At 28.7% G+C, this 23854-nt stretch overlaps 2 protein-coding genes across 2 annotated transcripts; both read right to left on the bottom strand.

Annotated features, from left to right (window-relative positions):
- Positions 1-6102: 6102 nt before the first annotated feature.
- Positions 6103-8982, bottom strand: LOC108457429 (F-box protein PP2-A12-like). Its single transcript, XM_017756489.2, has 3 exons — positions 8321-8982; positions 7879-7997; positions 6103-6797 (listed from the first exon to the last, which is right to left on the bottom strand). The coding sequence occupies exons 1-3, from the start codon at positions 8642-8644 to the stop codon at positions 6362-6364; spliced, it is 879 nt and encodes a 292-aa protein (XP_017611978.1). The 5' UTR covers positions 8645-8982; the 3' UTR covers positions 6103-6361.
- Positions 8983-14008: 5026 nt separating this feature from the next.
- LOC108457223 (plant UBX domain-containing protein 8) lies at positions 14009-18799 on the bottom strand. Its single transcript, XM_017756162.2, has 11 exons — positions 18502-18799; positions 17538-17593; positions 16948-17434; positions 16754-16837; positions 16560-16675; positions 16239-16449; positions 15884-16081; positions 15608-15772; positions 15019-15162; positions 14876-14932; positions 14009-14518 (listed from the first exon to the last, which is right to left on the bottom strand). The coding sequence occupies exons 1-11, from the start codon at positions 18583-18585 to the stop codon at positions 14411-14413; spliced, it is 1710 nt and encodes a 569-aa protein (XP_017611651.1). The 5' UTR covers positions 18586-18799; the 3' UTR covers positions 14009-14410.
- Positions 18800-23854: the final 5055 nt, after the last annotated feature.

Here is a 23854-nt window from a genome sequence, read left to right as displayed (position 1 = left end):
TAGGGGGCCCCGTAACAATTTTGCCATTTCCTGGTGGAGCCAAATAATTTGGCACCACCAAGTCTGACAACCAACTTATTTGTTTCAGCCTTTTTTTTTTTTTTAAGTTTTGACTTTCTTTTTTCTTTTTTAAGTCCTTATTTATTTTATTTATTTGAAAAACTTGAAATGTATTTTTTAAAATGTTTTATAATATAATTTTTATAAATATTAAAATATATTTTCAAATTATTTTTAAATATTAAATATATTTTAATATTATAAAACATTTAAAATGATTTAAAATATTTTTAATATTTTAAATGATTTTAAATATTTTTAAATTTTACATAGAATTTTGAAATTTATAATTTTATTTATTTTTAAAAATATTTAACATTTTTAAATTTTTATACAAATTTTATTTAAAAATTTAAATGTTTAAATGTTTTATATTATTAAAAATAAAACAAATAATAAATTTGAAAGATCATATCTTTAAATTATTTTAATATTTTATATTATTAAAAATATGGTTAATATTTAAAAATAATATTTATAATTTTCAAAATTAATTTAAGAAATATACATTTAAAATTTAAAAAAATCTAAAACTGATATTTAAAATTTTAACAAATATATATTATAGAACATTTCAAATATACATTACAAACTTTTAAAAATTAATAATAAGAAATAAATAAATTAAATAAACTAAAATAAAATAACAAAAATTATAAAATCTTAATTTAAAAATTCTATGTAAAATTAATAATATATTAAATATACATTTCAAATATTATAAAACTAATAAATAAAATACAATAAGAAAATAATATAAAACTTAAAAAAGAAAAAATTAAAGAAAAGACAAAATCTATGAAAAACTAATCTAAAATTTAATTTGAAATGTATAATAAAATAAATAAAATAGATAAACAAAATAAAATAAGAAAAAATTATACTTCCAAAAACTAAAAAAATAATTATTTTTTAAATTTTAAAAATTAATTTGAAAATACATTTTAAAATTTATAAATAATTAATTTCACAAATATATATATATATAAAGTTAAAAATATTTTTAAAATAATAATTAAAATTTTAAAAATATTATAAAACATTTTAAATATATATTACAAATTTTTAAAATTAATAATATAAATTAAATAAGTAAAATAAATTAAGAAAATAATATAAAACTTAAAAAGAAAAAATCTAAGAAAGAGACAAAATATAAGAAAAAATAAAAAGTAAAAAAGTAAAAAAGTAAAAAAAATATAAAAACGACAAATCGGAAAAGTGGTGGCGCCATTTAGAATGGCTCCACCTAAAAATAGAAATTTTTTTTAAGTCCCCCGTTTTTCTAGATTTTTTAGTATTACTAGTATTTTATACTGGTGGCGCCATTCAACATGGCTCCACCAAAAAATAATTTTTTTATACCCCTGGCTGACGTGGCAAAGTGGTGACGCCATATCATATGGCTTCACCATTTTTTACTGTAGAAAATAGGTTATTTTTGTACATAATTAAAGATGTGGGTTATTTTGATAATTAATTTATTTTTAAGGTTACTTTTATAAAAAAGCCTATTTTTTATAATTTTAAATATAATTTAAGAAAATATATTTTATCCTTTGAAGTGAAAATTTGCTTCGCATTGAAATATCTTAATTTTTTAAGTATTAAAATGTGATTTACTTTTGATTTTATTTTAAATGGATAAGTTCTAAATTTAATATTATTGGAGCCAAGGTTCCTTGCTTCCTGCTTGCCTCTAATGCCTGAAATCCGGGATTAATGTCAACTAGTGATGTTAGCGCCAAACCCAATTCATTTTTTTTTAGAAAGAAAGCTTAGATAAAAAAAATATGTTAATTATTATTTGATTTTACAATAATACTCGATTGAGTATCATCTTTTAATAAGGTTTTAATTTCATGCGGCAATTTTTTAAGTATTACAAAATGCTCAATATCATTACTAATCATCTTGGATAGACGATCTGTTAATTTATTATTTATTTTTCAAATACTCTTGAATTTTACTCTCAAATCTTTGAGATACAAGTCATTAATCATCTGAATTTTAAGAACATTACTAATCCATACAAGTCCCTTTTGAAGAATTTCAATAAGCAAATCATTACGACTCCTCAATTTAACTTGTCTAAATCATTTATTCCAAACTAGTCTCAGGCTTTCAAGAATAACTTTTGCTTCAATCTGGAAAATATCTATGATACCTATTAGATATTTTGAATCCAAACAACCAGCCACCGCTTAGTCCTCTTGCCACTCAACTTGATAATGATCCGTCAACATTAATTTTGGTTTATCTAACAATTGTTCATTGTCAACAATTTATCGTCATAGAATTGCATGCCCATCTTCCGATTGTTCCTCCAATTTGCAAGGATTTAGTAGTCCCATTCATCGATACAAATTTGAATATAGAGTAAATCATTATGATTCATCACAAAATTAGAAACAGACATAAAAACTAGAGTTTAATCGGTTTATGATTTTTTAAACATCTTTAAACATCTTTTTTATTTTTATTACATTATTGCTGAATAGTTGACTCAATTGATTTAATTATTGATTAATTAATTTAATTTTATATTATTGATGTTAATCGAAAACTTAAAACATAATTTTTTTGCTACTTTACTGATAATTTAATCTACTTAAATAATATTTTATAAAGTTAATCTTAATTACTATTTAATATTTAAAATATTTTATCAAATTTTAATTTATAAAAGATATATAGATATTTATATAAAATAGTATTTTAAATATGTATCCTTTCAACATGGAATGGAAGTTGTGCTTTTAGAGCATGGAATTGGAAATGTTCGGTTTTCTATCACCCATGAAAGTAGGCAACTTGCCATCCTAACTGGAAGATGTCATATCAATATTACGTCTTCAGTCGGACGGAGTAGATCGAAAGATTAATCAGTATATCAATTCATAATTAAGTAAAAATTGATTGATTTATAAATTAGTTAAATTGAATAAAAATTAATTTAATCGATCAAATCGAATTAAATAATTTTTAATATTTTTATTCTAGTTTTTATGAATTTTTAATAATTTATTTAGTATTAATTTTAAAAATATTAAGGATCCGTTTGTTTATCAAGAAAACATTTTTCGGAAATTGTTTTCCTAATTTTCCAGTGTTTGTTTGCTTGTAAATAATTTATATTTGTAAAACGTTTTTAGAAACACGGGAAAATGAGAAGGGATTTTAGGAAAAAATATCTTACAGATTTTTAATCGGTAAGACATTTTCTGGAAAATCTTCCTCCACTCTCACCATATTCTATTAATACATAATTCATCTGGTTAAATTATGCATTTGAGTGAAAATTATATTATTTATAAAGTTCTTTCTCTCATTTTACAATGCCAATTGAATGAAAATAATTGTTACAAGATAAAAGATTCTAATTTTTCTAACACGAAATTGCTTATATTATTTGGTAATTAATTTCAAATTTCGGTTGCAGTTTTTGTCTAGAAAAATTATTAAGCTAGAAAAACCAAATGGCATTGTAAAAAAGAGAGAAAGAAATAAACAGACATAACTTAGCCGGATGAAGTATGTATTAACAGATATATAATAATAAACTCAGATAAACAATGAAAATATAATAAATTCTTAAATATATATTTGTTTAATTTAAAACAGCTTTTATAAAATATTTTATACAAATTCATTCAATCACCAAAAAATAAATCATTTCTAGAAATTATTTTCCAGAAACAAACGGAGCCTAATAAATTCCACCTTTTGTTATTTTATATATGCGCATATATATAACCTCAATGTGACGTGCTATGCACGTTTAAATGTTAATATAAAATTAATTTAATAAGTTTTATATAAATATTAAAATTCTATATAACACATACGTGTGGGATCATGTATTTAGAATATAATTTTGTGTTTAAAATTATCTACAATATATAATGAAACGTAAGATTTGAAACTAATAATAATAACACACATAAAATATATATTATATATGGAATTAAAAAATAATTTAAATTATGAGTAAAAGGAGATTTAAATAGGTAAATATATTTGAAAAACACGTCACGTCAGTTTGCTATAAGTTGAACATGATTGTCCGAACACGTGTTCAATCACGATATTGAATATCCAATGAAACAAAAATGAAAACAAAGAAAGTAAAGAGAGATTTTGCACACAATCGTTTACTAATGCGGTTCAAAAATAATCCTATTTTTCGGAGCCTCGCTCAATGAATATTTTCATTCCACAATTGATTCAATCATCTATTAGCTAAAATTTAATCTACTCTTACACAAAGAAATAATTACAGCCCCAATAATTAGTTTTAACTTATTATAACCACTTACCCAAAAACCTCACATACAAAAGTTGAATCTTTCACAAATAATACCTAATAATTCAGTGTAAAAATACAAAAGAAGCTAGCAAAGATATCTTTAGCAAATCAGCACAACATTCCCGAGATTGATGCATCTTCCATGCTTATTGGTTGGTCTCTAATATTATCGCAAGATAAAAGTATAATTAATCTCCTTTAAATCAGTGCCTAAGTTAAGTGCAAAGAATAAGTGCAAGCTTTATCTACAAAGTTAAGTCGATATTGTCTTTTTTAAAATTTCAAATTCGATCACGATTATGATGTATAATAAATCGCATCCATAAATCACTAGAAGTGCATTTACATCACATGAAAAAACTCAAGTCAAATAAGTCAATAAGACTCTTAGACTATCCTAACGTCTTGATTGATTAGGTAATTGATTAGATATCGAGTCTTCAATACTTGAACAATCTTGATCCTAACTATATCATATCAATATATACAAACAATGTGGAAAAAAAAATTCATGTAATAACTTTGAAATGTATAAAAAAATTAAAATAAAATTTGGATTGAAGTGATAAATAAAAGTTTTTATAGATATTTGTGGCATGGATTCAAATCTTATCATTTACAAATTTTTTACTAGTTTTATTAAGAATATAAAAATTTAAAAGTACTCCCACAATAAAATAATTTATTTATAGGGTAGTTATTTGATAGACCGCCGGTGAAGTTTTTTAGACTCCACAAGTAGATTGAGAACATAACAAGTGTCACATTTATTTATGTAATTTATTTTTAATTTTTTTTACTACACCCTCATAATATACTTGTCAAACATTTAATCCGCTTATGGAGTTTAGAAACCTCCACCGACGATGTATTAAATAATTTTCTTTATTCATATATAGAAGGGAATTTTCGTAATTCCCTTAATCAAGTTGGGAATTAGTTGAAGGTGACACCAATTCGGAATCTAATCTAAATAATAGTATAAATATATAAACAACGTGGGTGAAACAATTTGTGTAATAAAATTGAAATGTATAAAAATATTAAAATAAAATTTTGATTGAAGTTGTAAAGAAAACATTCTATAGATAATAGTGAATTAGGTTTAAATCTCAAATTTTGCAATTCTTTTAAATAAGAAAAGATAAAAAATATTATAATAATATAATATTGATCGAATTCATATTGAGTTGACTCGTAACACCAATTTAATCACACACTTATATAATAATATAGAAAATTAAATGATATTAATTAAGAGAATTTTAATTAAAATAAATTTAAATTATAAATCAATATAATAAAAAATTTAAGGGTTATAATAATAGAACATAAAAGTAATCTTCTTCTATTTTAATATTTATATTAAGCATTTTTTTAAAAATTATATGAGAATAAAAGTGGTAGTATAAAATTAATAATAGTAATAAATGTCTCTAAAATACTAACAAAATTAATAATAAAACAAGAATTATATAATATTTAAATAATAAAAACTTAATAATGAAATCGTAGCAAAATAGTAAAAGAAAACAATAAAATAACAACAAAATAATAAAAAAAAAACAAGGAAAATCTATTTTTTTGCAAATCCGGTCGGGCGGGGCCCGTACCAAAAGAAATCCTGGTCCGCATGTACAACTCTAACTCTCAAGTACAACACAAAGTCCAAGCTTTTCAAATTGATAAAGTACGTTAGCTAGAATGGATTATTTACTGAAAATACCCGTATATCGCACACGAATTTCGGAATGGATTTATTGAGATAATGCTTAGCTCCCAAGAAAGAACAAGAGTGGGAAATTATTCTACCCTCAAAAGCTCAAAGGTACAAAGTAATTAAACAAATGGAGACGAACTTTTATGCACACAAAAATCGACTTCTTCTTTTAAGTCTCTAACTCTCAAAAAAACCAGCTAGAAAACTTAAACACACACTCTCGAATATACATATACCGTACTACAAAATATCAACTTCTAAAAACATAGGGTTTAGCACCTTAAAAACCCTTTCTGCTGTAATTTTTCCCTGTATTTGCTTGGGTATATGACAACAGAGTCTAAACATAGACCCCCTTTCGTATGCGTGCAATCGATTTGAGTCATCGTTAGCTTAATCTTTGTTGATGAATTCGAGTTCTCGACATTGAAGTCCCCGATATGGTAGTGAAACCATTTTCCAGGTTCATTCAAAGTACATTGAGATCTGGCATGCTGACCATCTGATGTCCATAGTTGAAACCTTACGGGTTTTTTATCCCAACCATGGATGTGCTCTGAGTTGCAGATTCGGCGACCAAACCTCTTAGAGGAACGACCTAGCTGGAGTCTGAAGAAAACGCTATAGCTTCCTGCTGGAAAGGGAAATTCCACCTCTCCATCGACTTCAAACCACCAGGTTTGCTGCAGATATGCGATCGAATGGAACCTAAATCGCAATGGAACGGAAATTGACATTAGCATCCAGCATTCCATTTCAACACCATCTATCCCAACAATTACTCCGACGTTCAACCAAATTAGAAATATGTATGAAATATAATGAATTTCAAATAAAGGTCAACAAGCAATGAGTCATTACTTAAGGTCTGACATAAATGATCAAACCTGTGTTGGTAAATTATGTAATTCTTAGATTCTAGCTTGTACTTCACAATGTTGGCAAATCGACCTCGTATTTATGCTTTTGCATACAGACAGTATTCGTATGAATCATATCCTTCAAAAGCTCAAAAAAAAAAAAAATTAAAGGCTATGCTTTTATAGTTTAATCAAAAGTGTAGAGAAACGCAGCAAGAGGATGAACCAAAAAGATGAATTTCATTCCTCAATAAAAAGCAATATAATGCCGAATGAGTCTTAACTCGATTGGCATAGGCATTGTTGCCAATGCAGGAAGACGTGGATTTGAGTACGCTTCAGCTCATTATCCACCTATTTATGGGTTTAGAAGGGGCTCAAAATCTATAATGAGATTATTCAAAAAATAAAAAGCAATATAAAGAACAAGAGACTGAATCTTTTTGTGAGAATTCTAACTAGTTGTGTAATAAATCCTCGAGTTTATGTAAATAAAGGGTTAAGTATTCGTCTCTGCAACTTAATATAGAGATTTGAATGTCAAACGCAGTTGCTTTAAACCACTAATACAACTCTAACTATGGGAATGACAAAACCATGGATGAAGTCAAAATCAAAAGCAGTGAACAGCCAACCAAAAAAATAGTTTTTTTTTCCCCTTAAAGGGGCAAGTTTTTAAAGAATAAAATACCATTTAGACAATCATCATAATCATCACCATGCATCTAGAAATGGAGATCCATGGATTACACTGAAATTTAACCAAAAAAAAGGAACATAAAATTACATACTGTGGATCGATTGGGCACGATATGCCCCAAAAATTCTTGATTTTGATCAGCCAATCTAAAAGAATCCATGATAAGAAACTAGAAATCCTACCATTTTCCCTCAATTTAATATGATAAAGAAAAGCTCCTGAACCTCACCTAGATTCATCAGTTGGAATATGATTCCAATATCTTCGATCATCAATCCCTGTTATATGTAATCCCTTTGAAGATATTGACATGCATAAACCACCACTGCTCTTATCTAGCCATATTTTCTGAAAAGAAAAAAAATCCTCAAGGGCTAGCCATGAAAATTACGAATTTATAATTGTTTATTTCTTAAAAAAAGAATAAAGACCTGGACTTACTCAGCTCTGCTACGTTGTTTTTCAACAAATAAAGAAGTATCAAGTCATGAAGACCCAGGATTATCTAATAGTGAAAGCCAAAAGGACTCATAGGGGAAAATAACAGTGAAATTTCGAGTCTTTACAAGAATAAAAACACAAAAGTGAAGTTGAAAGACCCAGGATTTCAACCCCAGTTTTCTCGGTATCCAAACAAAAACAATGAAAGAAAGGGAAGTAAAAGACCATACCTTGGTACCACCATCAAGAGTATTTGTTGTACAGAGCAATGAATATATTTCTCGTTTACCCAAATTTTCAGGCACAAAAGTTAGAATTTTATCAACAAGGACTTGATAATTAGATGGCAATTTCGATTCCCAAACAAAATCAGCCCAAGAAGCACCTCTAAATGCTCTGTTCAACTTTCCCAATTTACATATCTCCGGAGGATCCAAATACCCAATAATTGATGCCACACAGCTCTCTGGTAAATCTCCCAAACTGGGTGACGATGATGAAACAGATGATAAACCCCCTTGGTTAATGAACAAAGCAGAGAAATAGGCACCCATCAAGAGAAAACAAAACAGAGAACTAGAGAGTTCTTAAGGCAGAGTATTGCTTTATAAATCATAAAAGAAGGAGGTAAAGAGATAGAGCTAGAAAAACAGAGAGGTGGCGAAGATGGACGCGTGCTTGGTTTTTGAGGATCTTTGCTTTTTTTTTTTTTTCTCTCTTCTTTTTTAATGTGTTTTGTCTGTTATTATATCTACGGATAAAAGAAAGGAGCGACAATAGGAAAGGAAATACTTTGGATGGTGTACTAAGGAAAGGAAGGCTGTTGGATTTTGATTAATTGATTTCAGTATTCTAATATTAAAATTTTATACAATAAAAATTATATCGATTCTGTCAAGACATATAATTGCAAAAGATTCATGTTGATTCGAGTTTTCCTGTTGACTTCTGATTTAAATTTTGGATATTTTCTTCCTCTAACTTTTTATTATTGTTATATTTATTTAATATTTTAAATATACCATGGATTAGAAGCTACGTTATATTTTGATTCAGGGCTAATTTATTATTATTATTATTATTATTATTATATTCATGGGTTGTATAAATCTAGGTATTACTAGGTTTGGAAATTTGGGAGAAAATTGGAAAACACAAGTAAAAGGAAAAGATGAAAAAACGGCCCACTAGTACATGGCGAGCCAAGTATGACCACGACACCTATTTCTCCATTTTTGAAATATCTTAGTTTGATAGCTATGATTTTTCCCCTTGTTTAGAAAAAAAATCATTTTATTACAAAAGAAAATTCATTTTTCTCTATATTTCTTTATATAAAAATGTAATATTGTAAAAAAAGTGTAATTTAAATTTTAAATCCAATTTATTTTAATTTTGTAAAGGTGAAATTATTATAAATATGAGAAAATGTACATTTTATTTTGGCTACCAACTCTCAGCGTTATATTACTATAACATTCATGAATATATTTTTATGAATGATAATGCATACGGATTTCTTTTTATTCAATATTATTTTAAGGGCATTATTTGTCCTCAAAGTATTTCGTTTTTTTTTTCCCCGTTTGGTTATTTAAAATAATTTTCTTAATGTTTTGATTCTTAAAAAGTTAATTTCTTTCGTGCAGTTTACTCAAGAACATTAACAATGTTCAAAGAAGCCAGCCGTCCTTTCTAACCTCTCAAAAATGGACACGTGTTTTTATTTTTTCAACATCAACAATATATTAACAACTTGGCAAATTTTAAATTAATTTTGTACCATTAAACATTAGTTCGTTCATTGTTAAACAAGGAAAATATTTATTATCCCTAAAAATATTATGCACCGTTGTATTGTTTACAAGACATATGTTTTCTTTCTTTTAAGAAATATTAATTAAATTATAAAATTTTTAAATTTATAATAAATACATAATAAATAACATTTTACAAATTATTAATCTTCTAAATTTGTTATTTCACACGTATATGCGTATAATAAAATTTTATGTATTTACAAATAAGTTAAACGATTTATTTTCTTGAGAAAATACACCTTCTGACTCAAAAATAACCTCTTAATTTGGGTAAAGAAAGAATGGAATCCATACATTTAAATAAAAAAATTAAATGATTAAAATAGATGGTAAATATTCGTAATTTTATATATTTAGAATTTATTTTAAATTTTTATTTTGAGGTTTAGATTTTAAAGATGTAAGTTCATGATTAACATTATTAATATAAACCTTATTTTTTGTTATATAATTATTAAGTAGATTTTTATTTTATTTTAAAATGTAACACTAATAAAAAATAAAAAAAAAGTGGTGCTGGACAGTTCTACATTCATAGGAGACTTTCGATAGGGACAGTAATAAGTCCAAAATATGAAGTTTTCACATATTAGTTGGTTTATTAAAATCATTAAATACAATAATTAATGTTTACCCTCAAAAAATGAAAAGGACTTCCAATTATTTGGATAAAACAAATGGCTTATTACATCTATTGGAACATTTTATAATATAGTTTAATTAAACCCTAAATAAATTAACATACACCATGTTTTTATCATTCTATTCTCAAACAAATTATTTATAAAAAAAAAAACATTCCTCAATCTTATTTTTATCAATAATATAACGAAAAGAATAACACATGCCAAATACAAATATTTGAAAAGAATAACAAAGTACTATAAAAACAAATGTAATAACGGCCAATAGAGTGAGGTGCAACATTCAATGTAGCTGGAGATTATTAGGTTGATTTGCTTGATTATTGTCAGCTTATAGTAATAGGGATGTATTTGTCTGGAAATGTGTTTTACATGAGTGCTGCCAAATTGCCTAACTATTGTTTTGTTGGATGTTTGGTTCTTTCTCAAGCACCTTTAAACCACCTTATTTTTCATCATCTATTTCGAATTCTGTTATTAATTCTTATGTTATGAGTAAATTTTGAAATTTTTATTTTTATTTTTTTTAAATTTAAAATTTTAATCTTGACTTGATCTAAATGTCTATGTAATATCGTACTAATTCTTGTGAAATTGTCACGCCATTTTAATTAATTGATTTAGTGGTTATTTGGTTGATTTGAAAACAACAAAAACTTAAATTGGCCGATTAAAGTATAACATTAATTCTGCAACTTACTAATAACGAAATTCGAAATTTCACTTGTAGTTTACATTTTACAATGTTAATGGCAAACAATTCGGATTGCAATACAAGTACGAGATATAATTCTTTAAATTCAGATCACTGAATATTGTTGAAAATATTTTATCATTATATTAAGAGTAAACTATACTTGGAGTTCACTAAATTATTAGTAATTTTATGTTTTGGTCACTCAACTTTAAAAAGTTATAAAATAATCAATGAACTATTCTAAAATTTTCATTTAAGTCATTGAACTGTTTGGTATTTTTTATTTAAATTATTGGGATGTTATTTTTTTAAAAGCCCATTTCGATAGCTAGCTCTAAGTGATGATTTGATGATTAGTACGGTAGATTATTACCCATTGATGAGTAGAAGAACATACCTTAGATCCAAGTCGATCTAACGATTAGTGTTAGAGATTAGAGAAGAAAGTTCTTTGGATTTTGATTTATAAATTTGTGATATTCAAAGCTATTTCACGGAAAAGAAGAAGAAGAAGAAGAAAAAAAGAAGATTGAAGTATAGAATAGAAGTGGAGAGAGAGCTTTAAATTGGTATAGGTAGTGCGAACAAAGAAAACCAAATAATAATAATTTTAACAACCCAATGACTTAAATAAAAATTTTAAAATTGTTCAATGACGTAAACCTTTTAAAGTTGAGTGATCAAAACACAAACTCATTAATAATTTAGTGACCTAGGGGTGTAATTTACCTTATATTAATTTGCAACATCACATTTGTTAAGGCTTTAAACTGTAATTATATTTTTTTTCGTAACCAAGCTATCTATTGCTAGTAGTAGTGACTAAACCCCTTGTTGCAGGTGCTCTCCGAAGAGGTAAACAGGTAATTATGAAATGTGCTTCACTCCGATGGGCGAGAATCAAACCTCCCTCTATCACATGAATAAAAAATTAGGTGAACAACCATCACATTATACTATAACTCATGTAATTATACATGACTGTTTGGCATGAGTGATGGATGAAAGTTTTTTTTAGAAGGTGACATCCATGGAAGTTGAAAGATGTGAGTGAAAAATTATTGACCAGAAATGAAAGGAAAATAAAATATCTCCGAAACAAAACCACCATGGGAAGGGCATTACTTTGTTTTTGTAAGTTGTCTTTATTTTTGTAATTATACGATGAAGCCCGAGAGTGGACGTGTCATTCCATTTGGTTGTGGAAGATCATGAAAGACAGCTAATACTGATGTTGATGGGAGAACAAGAAGACAACGTTAATAATTCAAAGGCTAATGTTAGCCTTAAATATGATGCTGACATTAGCGGCGAACTCGCACAGTAATGTGGGCCTCTCATCACCATCAACTTGTTTTTTGTATTTATTTCCTCCAATTGTACGGTACACTACATGCTGTATCAAATTTATACTTCTTTTTATTTTTATTTTTTCAGTTCTAAAATAAGACTTGAAAAATATCCGACAAGTTATTTGTCACATAATTTTTTCAAATATCAAATTAACTGGTGTATCCCATAAATTTAAATTATTAAATAAGATATTTTAATAGAGATTACATGAATATTAATATAAATGATAGGGGTACATGCAAATGGTCCGAGGTGCTAACTCGAGAAATGACGTGAAAAGACGAATGCATTCTCTAAGTTATATTGTTGTTGTTGGATGAACCAAAAATAGTGATAAACCTAACATCTAAATATTATAAACCGATTAACAATACAAGTAGATATCAGCATTTTTATATCTTGGAAACTAGAATATTATGTTATGTTGATAGCTGATAAAAACAAACATTTGCAAATCATCAGAAAAAGCCAAAAATGGTTTTGTATCTTTATTGTTATCCAGTAAAAGAGTAAGACGAACTATGATGGTCGGAAAGAGAATGGGCACCCATGAGTATTACAACTTCATAAAGCTGATTTAAAAGTAGAGGTCGTAGTAAAATAAAAAATAAAAAATATATTAAAATTTTGGCGTTTTGTATATATTATTTTGAACTTTATTTTTTAGTTAAACTTTTAAAAGAAATTAAATTCAATCAACTTGTTAAAAATAGTTAAATTGTTGTCTTTAGCAAAAAAAAAAAACTAAAATATTAAAATTTTAAATATAACAACCTCAGTTGGTTGAACTTTATTTACACGTGCACCAATATTTTTCAAGAAAATCCATCATATAATCAAAAAAATTGATCATTTTGAAAAATCAATGTCTTACTCTATTATTTTAAAGGAACAAAACAAAAGAATAATATCTAGACAAATAGTTCGGTCCGATTCGGATATCGTTTAGATAGGATCTGAATCAAACCCGTCTTTAATTTGAGATATTGATAAGGTGAATACCCGATTTATTCAACGCTAAGCATAATGACTATAAAGGCCTCAAAAAAGCTTTTTCATCCTATAAATCTAAATCTTACTGTGTATAATGTTTCATATTTGATTTTTTAATCAAGATGATAGAAAATCCATACAACTTAAGTTGAATAAGGCCATAAGCAAACCACCATCAAGATAACCCTTCTCTTTGAAACACTTTTGGAAGTGCCCCTCTACCAATCGAGTTGCCATACCAATACCATAAAAAAAATAGTGTTTTAATCACATTTATCTTGATTTTGAAAATTAAGATCAATTTTTTTTTTTGAAAAAAAAAAATACACTCGCAGAAGATGTAAATGTTGATAAGAGACATAAATGTTAAAAACTAAATTTATAACAAAAATAAATAAAGACTCGTAAATATTGAAATTAAACACTAAATGGTTTTAATAAGATATGATTTAAACTGTGCTTCATGACGATGACCATTTTAATAGATCCACACATATATACAATATATTCCCTATTTCCCTTCCAATCAATTTCTTTCTCTTTTTTTTAATCTTACAAATTTGAGACGGGTGACAGTATTCGAACCCTAATATGATGCCAAGTAATAATAATTGTCACTCCAATTGTGACCCCATCAAATTGAACACCACTCACAGAAGTAAAACACAGGCCATTGTCGCTCAGGTAAATTGTACCCTTCCTGAAATTTCATATGCTTCAAACATACACGAACCCTTAAGAAATTCCATAATCTAAATGAACTAAAATTACCTAGTGGTATTCTATGATATTCAAGTAATAGTTAAGATGTTATTAGATCAACTCCAGAAATAGGGCTTCTTGTTTGTTTGCTAATCCAAGTTCATTCAGCGTCAAGCTGCATTCATCATCACCGAAAGCACGCCTTGGGTACGGCCTCACCTGTTGAAATGATCAAATTAATGTCAAAAATGTTCCTTGTAGGAAGGCAAGTAGTCAATAGCAAAATCACTCCGAATGTGGAGTGAGCACTGGATGCGGGTGTGTCCAACACAAGTATGTTCAGACTTTTTTCCATATATTTAGAGGGTTCTTAGAGAACCATGCTCGCATACCCAAATTCGAAATGTGTCGGGCACAAACATAGGAGATAGGTATTTCACAAGAAAAAGAAAGTCAGAGCAATATAAGTGAAAACTAATCCTTAAATAGTGTAAAATAAATCATGCATCCATCTAGATTAACAAGAAGCGAAGAATGATATGGAACTAGGCAAAAAGCTTCGGACAAAAACTTTACCAATCGGTAAGTGCCTGGCTTGACTCCTCTACTGATATCTATGAAGTCATAGAGAGACTGCAAAGCGGACCAAAATCAGATCAAGTTTTAAGCCTTCTGCACAAGGAAATGCGATAGATGTGAACTTTTATTCATGAATTTACCTGCAGCGTGTCAGACTTGAGAAATAAACGGCCCCTTCGACTGCCATCTGGCATTCGCACTAGAAGGTTTACAGCATTTTCCTCATCGGCTGATGGCTCCAGAGGCAGAGAAGCTTCTTTAGCAGCTAATTGTCTCTCACATTCCTGCAGGTAAGAATCACATATAATGCAATTCAGAACCAAGAAAACTGCATATCTACAGTGTAACTATTCAGTTAAGCCCGAATGGAGTATGTTAGCATGATGTTATGTCAATTGCAGAGAAAAGCAACAAACAGATGAATACTTATTTATTCTAGTAGAGAGAAACGTAAATTATCCTAAAAATAAAATGCAAATTATATAATCAGTAAGACATCCACAGCATAACTTGTTGAAGTAAAGTTGACAAGTAGTTCAAGGTTTTTACAAGTTTTACTGGTAAAATCTAAATCATCCCATATAAAGTTAAAAGCAAACATGTAGATAAAAAAGTTACTGATAGAATCTCACCCTTTATCTCAGGAAACAAGATATGAGACAGAACATTTCATTTTCCATAATAAATGGATTGAGCTGATTTACCAATGATCAGAGCATAATTAATTACCTGTTCCTCCTCCATTTTCCTGCGGGACTCTTCCTCTTTCCGTTTTTCTTCTTCAAGAGCAGCTTTTCTAGCTGCTTCCTCCTCTAAACGGCAAGCTTCAGCTTCTTGAATTGCCTTCAACTCTTTTTCTCTGTCAGCTTGCAATGATGCATTATATTCATCGTCCTGAATGCATCGTGTATGCAAGCAACTATTAGACCATTACTTCTAGCCCAAAGAAGTATATAACTTTCAGTCAGAGCACAAATCAAACGGACAAAAGAAAGAAAAACTAACTTGTTGTTCCCGTATCAGGCGTTGAGCTTCCAAAGAGGGTGATGGAGGACGAGGGGTACGCCAGGGATTAGAGCCCTCAGGTCGAATGAAGTGATGAGGTGCATAGGCAAAACGATACCCATTCTCAGGGATTCCACCAAACATCGCAGCCTCAAGCATGACTGCCTCATCATGTTCCACAGAAGAAATACCACCCCACTATCATATAATACAAAGCGCAAAGCCAGAATTTTCTTTAGTAAAGAACATAGGCGAAAGGCATTAGTTAGAGGAGAAAGTCATGAGCAAATATATGGAATACAACATATATTTAAATTCTCATTTGGCATCTGCACAATTTATGAAAGGATTAAACCTCATCAGAAGGGAATTCATTTCCATTGTTCAGTGGGAGATTGCCTATTCCTTGCTGTCCAGGACTTGATGGTGCGCTAGCCTCCACAACTCCGACTTCGTTTGCAGATTCTCCTGGGCCAGATGATGTCTGTCTAGACCTGTGCCTAACTAGAGGCTGCTCATCCCCATCTTCAGCTTCAGCTTGAATGGAAGAGCTTCCTTCCATTAACCTACATCAACTCAATTCAGGACAGCCATAAAATTAAGAGAACGCATGTAGACTTGCAGGTTTGTAACAACAATATAATTCCCATTGTTTAACTGGTGACAATGACTGTACCTCCCATTTGAGACTGCCATGTTCCCGAGATGCTCCTTAGGTGGTATAGAAGCTTCCACTTCTGATGTTCCGGCACAGTAACCCTGCTCACGCAATGCCTTCTCTTGCTCTGCTGTCTGAATTTGTTCATGTTAAAAAAAACGAATAGATTATAGTAGGAAAACATGACTTGAACAAAGTACAGTACAACAAACCTTAAAGGACAATGAAACTGCTTCTTCAAGTACAGCATCCTCTGAATGAGACATATTACGCCAAGGCCCAGCATTACTTAACTCCTGCCCAAACATGAAAACGGCAATCTGTAAAACAAGCATTTACAGCAACTACAAGAATGAAGGGGACCACAATACTATCAAACTGGAAGCGTCCTTTTTTTAAAACTTGCCTCAGCATCCCGCTTAGAGGCCTCAATAGCAGCTTGAATCATTTGTTCTTCAATGTCATTGCCATAGTCTGGCAAATTATCAAAGGCAGGAGCGCTGGGTGTAACATGCTGGTTGTTAGAGTTATCATTCTGCCGCCTTGGCTGCGCAATTGAATCGTCACCTACTTCATCAATTGTAACAGTCTCATGGGATTTCGGGCCGAGAGCTTGTGCAGTTTCAGAGGCATCCGCAACAACAGGAGCATGACTAGATGGCTCATGGCTATTCTTGACCTCTCTCACCTCTGTTGGATGTGTTACCATTGGTTCATGAGTTGAACCAGAATCACCATCGAAGAAACTGCTATGGAAGTTTCGATCATGAAGAGACAATTGTTGGTTTGTTCTAGATGATGGTAGAAATGGAAGGACTGGCCCATTTGGCACAACTTCATTTGGATCATCTATATCCATGGCATCATCTACAGGAACTATGGTTGATGTTGGCCTTTTTTTTTGTAGGAAACATGAGAAAACAAACAATCAAATAAAGCTATAAACCTAGAGTTACTCATCATAAAAAAATATTAGCATAATTCAGAAATATATACCTATCACCCTCGCTGAAATATGCATTTACAGCTGTATTGAGATTGCCAGCATGCTCCTGGTCCCAAGTGAAACAATTAACAGATAACAATGAGATGTTATATCTAACTCAATTTTATGATATGATGCAAAGAATCCAAAACTCTAAGAAAACGCAACCCAAATACACATTAATATGATGGTAAGAAGCATTTTCCAGCAATCTCAGACATTTGTCTCCAAAAAGACCTACAAAAAAACCCTTAACAAACAACAGAATCAAAACCTAAGAATCTACTAGCTAGAATTAAACCTGAAATCAACCATCCCCGGTCACTCAGGAGTTTAGCTGCAAAGCAAGTAGCAATGACGCATATGAGCTTAACTTTTAAATCGCTTACTACATTCAATGAGACTTCTCGGTGTTAGCTGCACATGTTTATGAAAGCCTGACTAAGGCATGGAGGTTCAAAAAAACTTGTCCATTATCGCTGGCCAAACATTGCATACATTTTTCTGAAGCCATGAAAAGAATACAACTCTAAATTCAAAACATTTACAACTTTTAGCTTTTCCCCTTTCCAGTGTCCAGTCAACCATCCAATTTCTTCGTTCTTGTTCATTTTTTAAAGCCAGTTCATTTGACTAATATAAGTTAAATCCAAGTAAAACAACTAATTGAAAAGAAAAATAATAAAATTTTCAAATAATTCATTCGAACCTTAAATTAATCCTTTGATTATAGTCATTGGCTAAAAAACCAAGTCCAATTACAACCAATAAAAATTCAGTTATCTTCAACGAACGAATGAAACGATGATCAGAAAAATAAATCAACAACATTAAGCAGTATATTATAAACCCTAAAAAAAAAAAAGAAATCAGCCGATCATTGATCAACCTACAATCAGAAGCCAATTCGATAATCCAGTTTAAAATTTTAACAAAATGAAATTAAGATTTAATTAAAGATTTTCCAAAAACTACCTCTAGCATGGAAATAGCAACAGCTTCGGGTGCCCCAGTGATGCTGATGAAAGTGTCGACTGCTTCTTGATTAGGTCTCACCATTGCAAAATTAGGGTTTCCTTATATTAACTTAATCTGTTTGGCAGCTTATAATTTCAGTTCAAGGCAGAGGGGAAAATAAGAAACGAATAAAAAGATAATTGTTGGGGGAAGAGCAGGCATGAAGCAAGCCCTTTTTATATATAAGGATTTGTTTGGAGAAGAAGATTGTATAATTTTTATTTTTGTTAGTCATCATAAAAATAAAAAGGCTTTTTATTCAAATAATATAAAAATAATATTAATTACGAAAAAATATGAAAACAGATTAATTATGATAATTAATTTCTTATGTTATTTAGATAAAAAAGTCAAATAAAAACATTTAAATAAAAACACAAAATTAAATAATTAAGTGGTAATTTTATAATTTTATAATAACTACAATAAGAATAAGATGATTATTAACGGAATTTACTCTCTTTTTGGTTCGAATTAAAGGGAGAGTTTGTGGGATATTTTATGTTTTCTTGAAGAATAAGAAATGAATTATTTTAAAGACTTTTAACTACACGTGTGTTACTATGATTATTCCGTGCAAGCTTGGAAATCTCCTAATATTCGAGAAGATAAATGAAGATTTAGGTAAAATAATTGAAAATGAGTTTGAATAAAAGTAGAATTGGATTGGTGGAGTCCGCTGAATTTATTATTCCTTCTTTATGAGTTGTAAAAATTATGAATAATTTTAATTATTATGTTAAAAATATAATATAATTTTATAAATTTTTGTTCCTCAACAGTTGACATAATATATTATATGAATTTTATTTTAATTGATTTTAAAATAGTATTATTTAGTAAGTCAAAATTTGTTTTATTATTATTTAGCGACTTGAAAGAGGATTTTTTTGCTTATTTTAATATATTATATGGCTTATCAATAGGTTATAAATGGTTAAAGATATTTTTTAAATAGTTTTTTATTTATTTTTATAGTTAGGACTAAGTTAAAATTTTTATAAATGTTGATGATTAAATTTATTACATTTTTTAAAATTAGAACTAAAATGATAATTTTTGTAAATATTGAGGGCTAAATTTATTAAATTTATTATATTTAAAATCAAATTGATAGAATGTATAAACATTAAATGACTAATTTTATTACTAAATTAATAAATAAAAGCCTCCATCAGTTCGAGTCACTAAAATATTTAATTTTGAAAAGTTAAATGATTAGATAAAAATTAATAATTAAACAACCAAAACAAAATAAAAACATAATTAAATAACTATTTTTATAACTTACCTTTAAATCTAAAAATCTCTCATAAAAATTATATATTTGGATGTTTTCCAATTTTCAAATATCAATGATGTAATTATTATATAAACTATATATATTATAAGGTTTTGAATAAAAATTAAATTATTAATTAATTCACACTATAACTTTTTAACTAGTAAATATTATACAATATTGCAAATGAAGCCTTAATTCAGTTAGTAAAAATAGAGATTTTATTTAAAGTCTATCGCGCATAATTTGTGTTGAGTTCCTTATATAATAATTTAATACTTATTAAGCTTTAAAAATGTTTTCTATTTAAATTACAAACAATTCCAAATAATTTAATGTCAATTATTTGCTTATAATAAACAATAATTTCAATTACGTCACTTAATTGATTTGCGAATTTTAAATACAAATAAGTTTTGTCAATTTCAAAACATGCTTTCCTGTTAAACATGCATTGTTAAAGATTAAAGAAAAATCTAAAAACAATAACACACCATTAAAACTAAATAGGTTATGTCTTGTGTTTATATTTTAATGTTATGTATTTCTTTTCCAAACCAGATTAACATAAAATTACAATTAATTTAAAATAATCTCGGTTTTATTTGATATAATAAATCATATTTTTAATTATAAATGATATAGTTTTTATTTTTAAAATTCTTTAATGTTAATATTGTTTATGATTAAAAAATACCCAAGGAATTATATTTATATTTATTATTAAATATTTCTAATTAATTTTAAAATGTACAAGTTTTATTTAAATTACTTATATATAATAAAGTAAGGTTTAAATATAAAAAAAAATATGTTTATAATTTCATCCTGCATATTTTATTCAAGGATGAAGCCAAAAGATTTTAAGAAGGGTCAAGATTAAGTTATATATTTTATAATAGTTAAAATGTAATTTTATTATTGTATTGACTTATATTTTTATGATTTTTAAAAGACTAGATCAAGAGTCTAACATTTTAAAGGGCAAAATATATTAATTTAAGATTTTATCCTCCTTGGCCTCTAATTTTATTTGTTTAACATTAATATTTGTCTTTCGCAACTTTCATGCATGTGATATATGTAAAACATGACAAATATACGATATTATAATTAATTTATACACATATTATATTAAAGCTTTGAGCTTGGGTAGATATAAGATAGGCCATGACTCACATCAAAACCCTTTTAACTTAATCTTTAGCCTCGGTTTAGGGCCCAATACTAAACATTTGGGTTTGAACTTCAACTTTTCTCTAAAATAAGTCGCTCTAATATTAAATATATTGATTTAATTTTTATTATTAAAAGAACTAAATTAAGTTAAACAGGAGTTAACATATATTGTTAAAAGAATGACATGAATATTTGAACTAAAAAATCATTTGCAAATGTACAAAAAAAATTAAAATATTAATTCTATTAACAGTAGAGGTATTTATAGGTCGAGTAGGGTTTATGCATGATATTAATATATTTTATACCTATTCAAACTTGGTATAAAATATATGCCTAAAAATCAGCCCAAATTCATCTATATTTGTAAATGACTAACCCAATCCTATTTAGGTTCGCCCATATTATTTTTTAAAATTTTAAAAAATATATATTTATATTATTTTTATTTTAATATTTAATAATTTTAAAAAGAAGAAAGCTTGAGTCTTGTGGCTGAGCTAGGCCAGACTCGGACATTTAATGTTCAAGTTAGAATGACTCGGACATTTAATGTTCAAGTTAGAACCTATCTCATATTTTAAACAAGACTAGTTTTTTGCCTAAACTCATTTTTTTGGTCTAATTTTTTGCCCAAACATTCTCAAATTTTAGGTAGGCCTTTAGGTTTGGGTGAACAACCCAACCCATGAGCAGGTCTTATTAACAATAAATGATATTTTTTAAACCATAAATTTAATTTTATTGTTAGACTTATTTTGACCCCACATATCTCCCCCTTTTTTTTTTGTCACTATGTTGAAGTGACAAAATTTTGGGTCACACAATCTCTAACACAATCCATATTTAAGAGTTTATTTTTCTACCAGTGAAATTGCATGCAAGAAGTTATAAAGTGCCAACAAAAAATTTTTATTTTTGATTTTGAGCTTGCTGTGTATGGCTGGTGATCGGTAGTCGTTTGCCTTAGCTGTTAGAATGTTGCAGTGCATTAGGAGTTTGCTCTATGAAAAACATATGGTTTGATATATAGGGGTTATTGTTGATGCTTTCGTTGTTTTTATATGGTTAAATTGTCAAGGGTAGCAGTGATTTAGTGAAAATGAGTGCCATTAAATTCCTTTTTCAAGAAAAATTTACGCATTTCCTTTTGATTATTGAATAAGAAATCATAATTGTTGGTGATTCATGGTTTTATTATCATAGTGGCACTTCATCTAGGTGATTGTGAAGATTTCTCTGGTCATTTATCTGGCTGTCAAAGTTCTGGCTATTGATTGGGTCATCCCTTGTACTCAAATTTTGAGGTGCATGTCTTGTACATTTGTGCTAATTAAGGAAGCAAATGAGTCGTAGGGATTTGCATCCCCTCCATTTGTGCTCGTAGTTGTTGACCAAACTCAATGGACATCCCCTCCATTTCCCTTTCATTGACCCGCTGTCCCTATCGCAGGTCAGATCTTTCTTTTCTTTTGAAGTTGGAAATTATAAAACAAGTCGCAGCAGCTGGTGCTTAAAGTTCTATATTATAGATTTTATCCTAGGCCTTATATGTGTGTGTTTATACATTATCCAAGGCCATATGCATGATATGTTTCACCCACCCCTTCCCATTTATATTTTATGTAAATAAAAAAAATGTTAAAAGTGGGAGGTGCCCTACAGAGTTAGAGAAGCATGAAGGGTGGCTACACCCTCCATTTACATCAAGGCAAATTAATAATATGAATACTCTAGCAATAGCAATCCCATGAAGAGGGGTTAAAGAACTCCACGAAGGATGACTACATGCCTGAACAAGTATAATATATATATGTGGGGTGTAAATTAACTCGGGGATTTTCAACAACCCCATGCATGTATATATACTTTATTTATATTGTAAAAAAAAGAAGGAAATAGGTAAAGACCTCTAGCTGGAGTGTAGACACTCCCTCTGCATGAGCATGTATAAATATGCATGGCTAATCTTGCATTTCAACTGCCACTAGGATGACATTGTTATGGTCAACCACCGGATGAGGTTTTGATATAAGTGGAAGAGTGGATAGCATATGTAGTTCTCCTTCATTATCAAAAAAAAAAAAAAAAATCGAGTGGTGGCAGTTGATAGGGACACACAAGACAAGAGGTTAATACCCATTGCCACTTCTCAATCAATTCTACATGCACATGTAATATATATATACATACACACATATACGGGTGGGGTATAAACTCGAGAGTGTTAAACACCCCATGAGAGATACTCGGGAGGGTGTAGCGTCTATGTGTATGTATAGTTTACTAAAAGAAGAAGAAGAAGATAAATTATTCTGGCAGTTCTACATAGCTAGTACATTTCGCATTTAATTTCTTTTCCATTTTGAATCTTAATAATATGAATAATGCAACAACCACATGGTATTGGGAGCAATGTGCGGATTGGGGTGTTGGCTACCACTGTAACTTTAGCTACGACTTTTTACTAGGATCAACTGAGAATCAGGTATATATACCTCAATTAATTACTATTATTTTAATATATCTCAATTACCATTTTTTTACTACTTATTTGAGTTTTATTATGACATTTGTGATGATATATTAATATTATTAAGTTTATATACATTCCATTTGAGGGAGCATACCTCCTGTAAGCCTCTCTTATATGTGGGAGCAAGACCCCTCTTAAGCTGCCTTCGTGTGCGGGAATAGGATTCGTTACTTCAATTTCCACATAATTTCAGTTTGAGAGAGCCAGCAATAGTGGAAGCAGGACCCCCATAAGCCTCCCCATGTGCAAGAGCAACGACTGAACTCCAAATTGGATTAATGAATAAATTTTGTAACTTTGAGCACACATTCGAC

The sequence above is a fragment of the Gossypium arboreum genome, chromosome 9 (assembly GCF_025698485.1).
Source record: "Gossypium arboreum isolate Shixiya-1 chromosome 9, ASM2569848v2, whole genome shotgun sequence".
NCBI lineage: Eukaryota > Viridiplantae > Streptophyta > Magnoliopsida > Malvales > Malvaceae > Gossypium > Gossypium arboreum.
This window is presented reverse-complemented; position numbering and strand designations above follow the sequence as displayed.

Bases quoted from the DNA above. Each gene is read 5' to 3' on its own strand.
- LOC108457429 (XM_017756489.2), bottom strand. From the start codon at position 8,644: ATGGGTGCCTATTTCTCTGCTTTGTTCATTAACCAAGGGGGTTTATCA. The intron at 7,998-8,320 runs GTATGGTCTTTT...TTTTCTTTTCAG, and splicing joins CTCTTGATGGTGGTACCAAG to AAAATATGGCTAGATAAGAG. The intron at 6,798-7,878 runs GTGAGGTTCAGG...ATTGCGATTTAG, and splicing joins ATTCCAACTGATGAATCTAG to GTTCCATTCGATCGCATATC.
- LOC108457223 (XM_017756162.2), bottom strand. From the start codon at position 18,585: ATGGTGAGACCTAATCAAGAAGCAGTCGACACTTTCATCAGCATCACT. The intron at 16,676-16,753 runs GTTTGTTGTACT...GAACAAATTCAG, and splicing joins CAGTTTCATTGTCCTTTAAG to ACAGCAGAGCAAGAGAAGGC. The intron at 16,082-16,238 runs GTTTAATCCTTT...ATTATATGATAG, and splicing joins ATGAATTCCCTTCTGATGAG to TGGGGTGGTATTTCTTCTGT.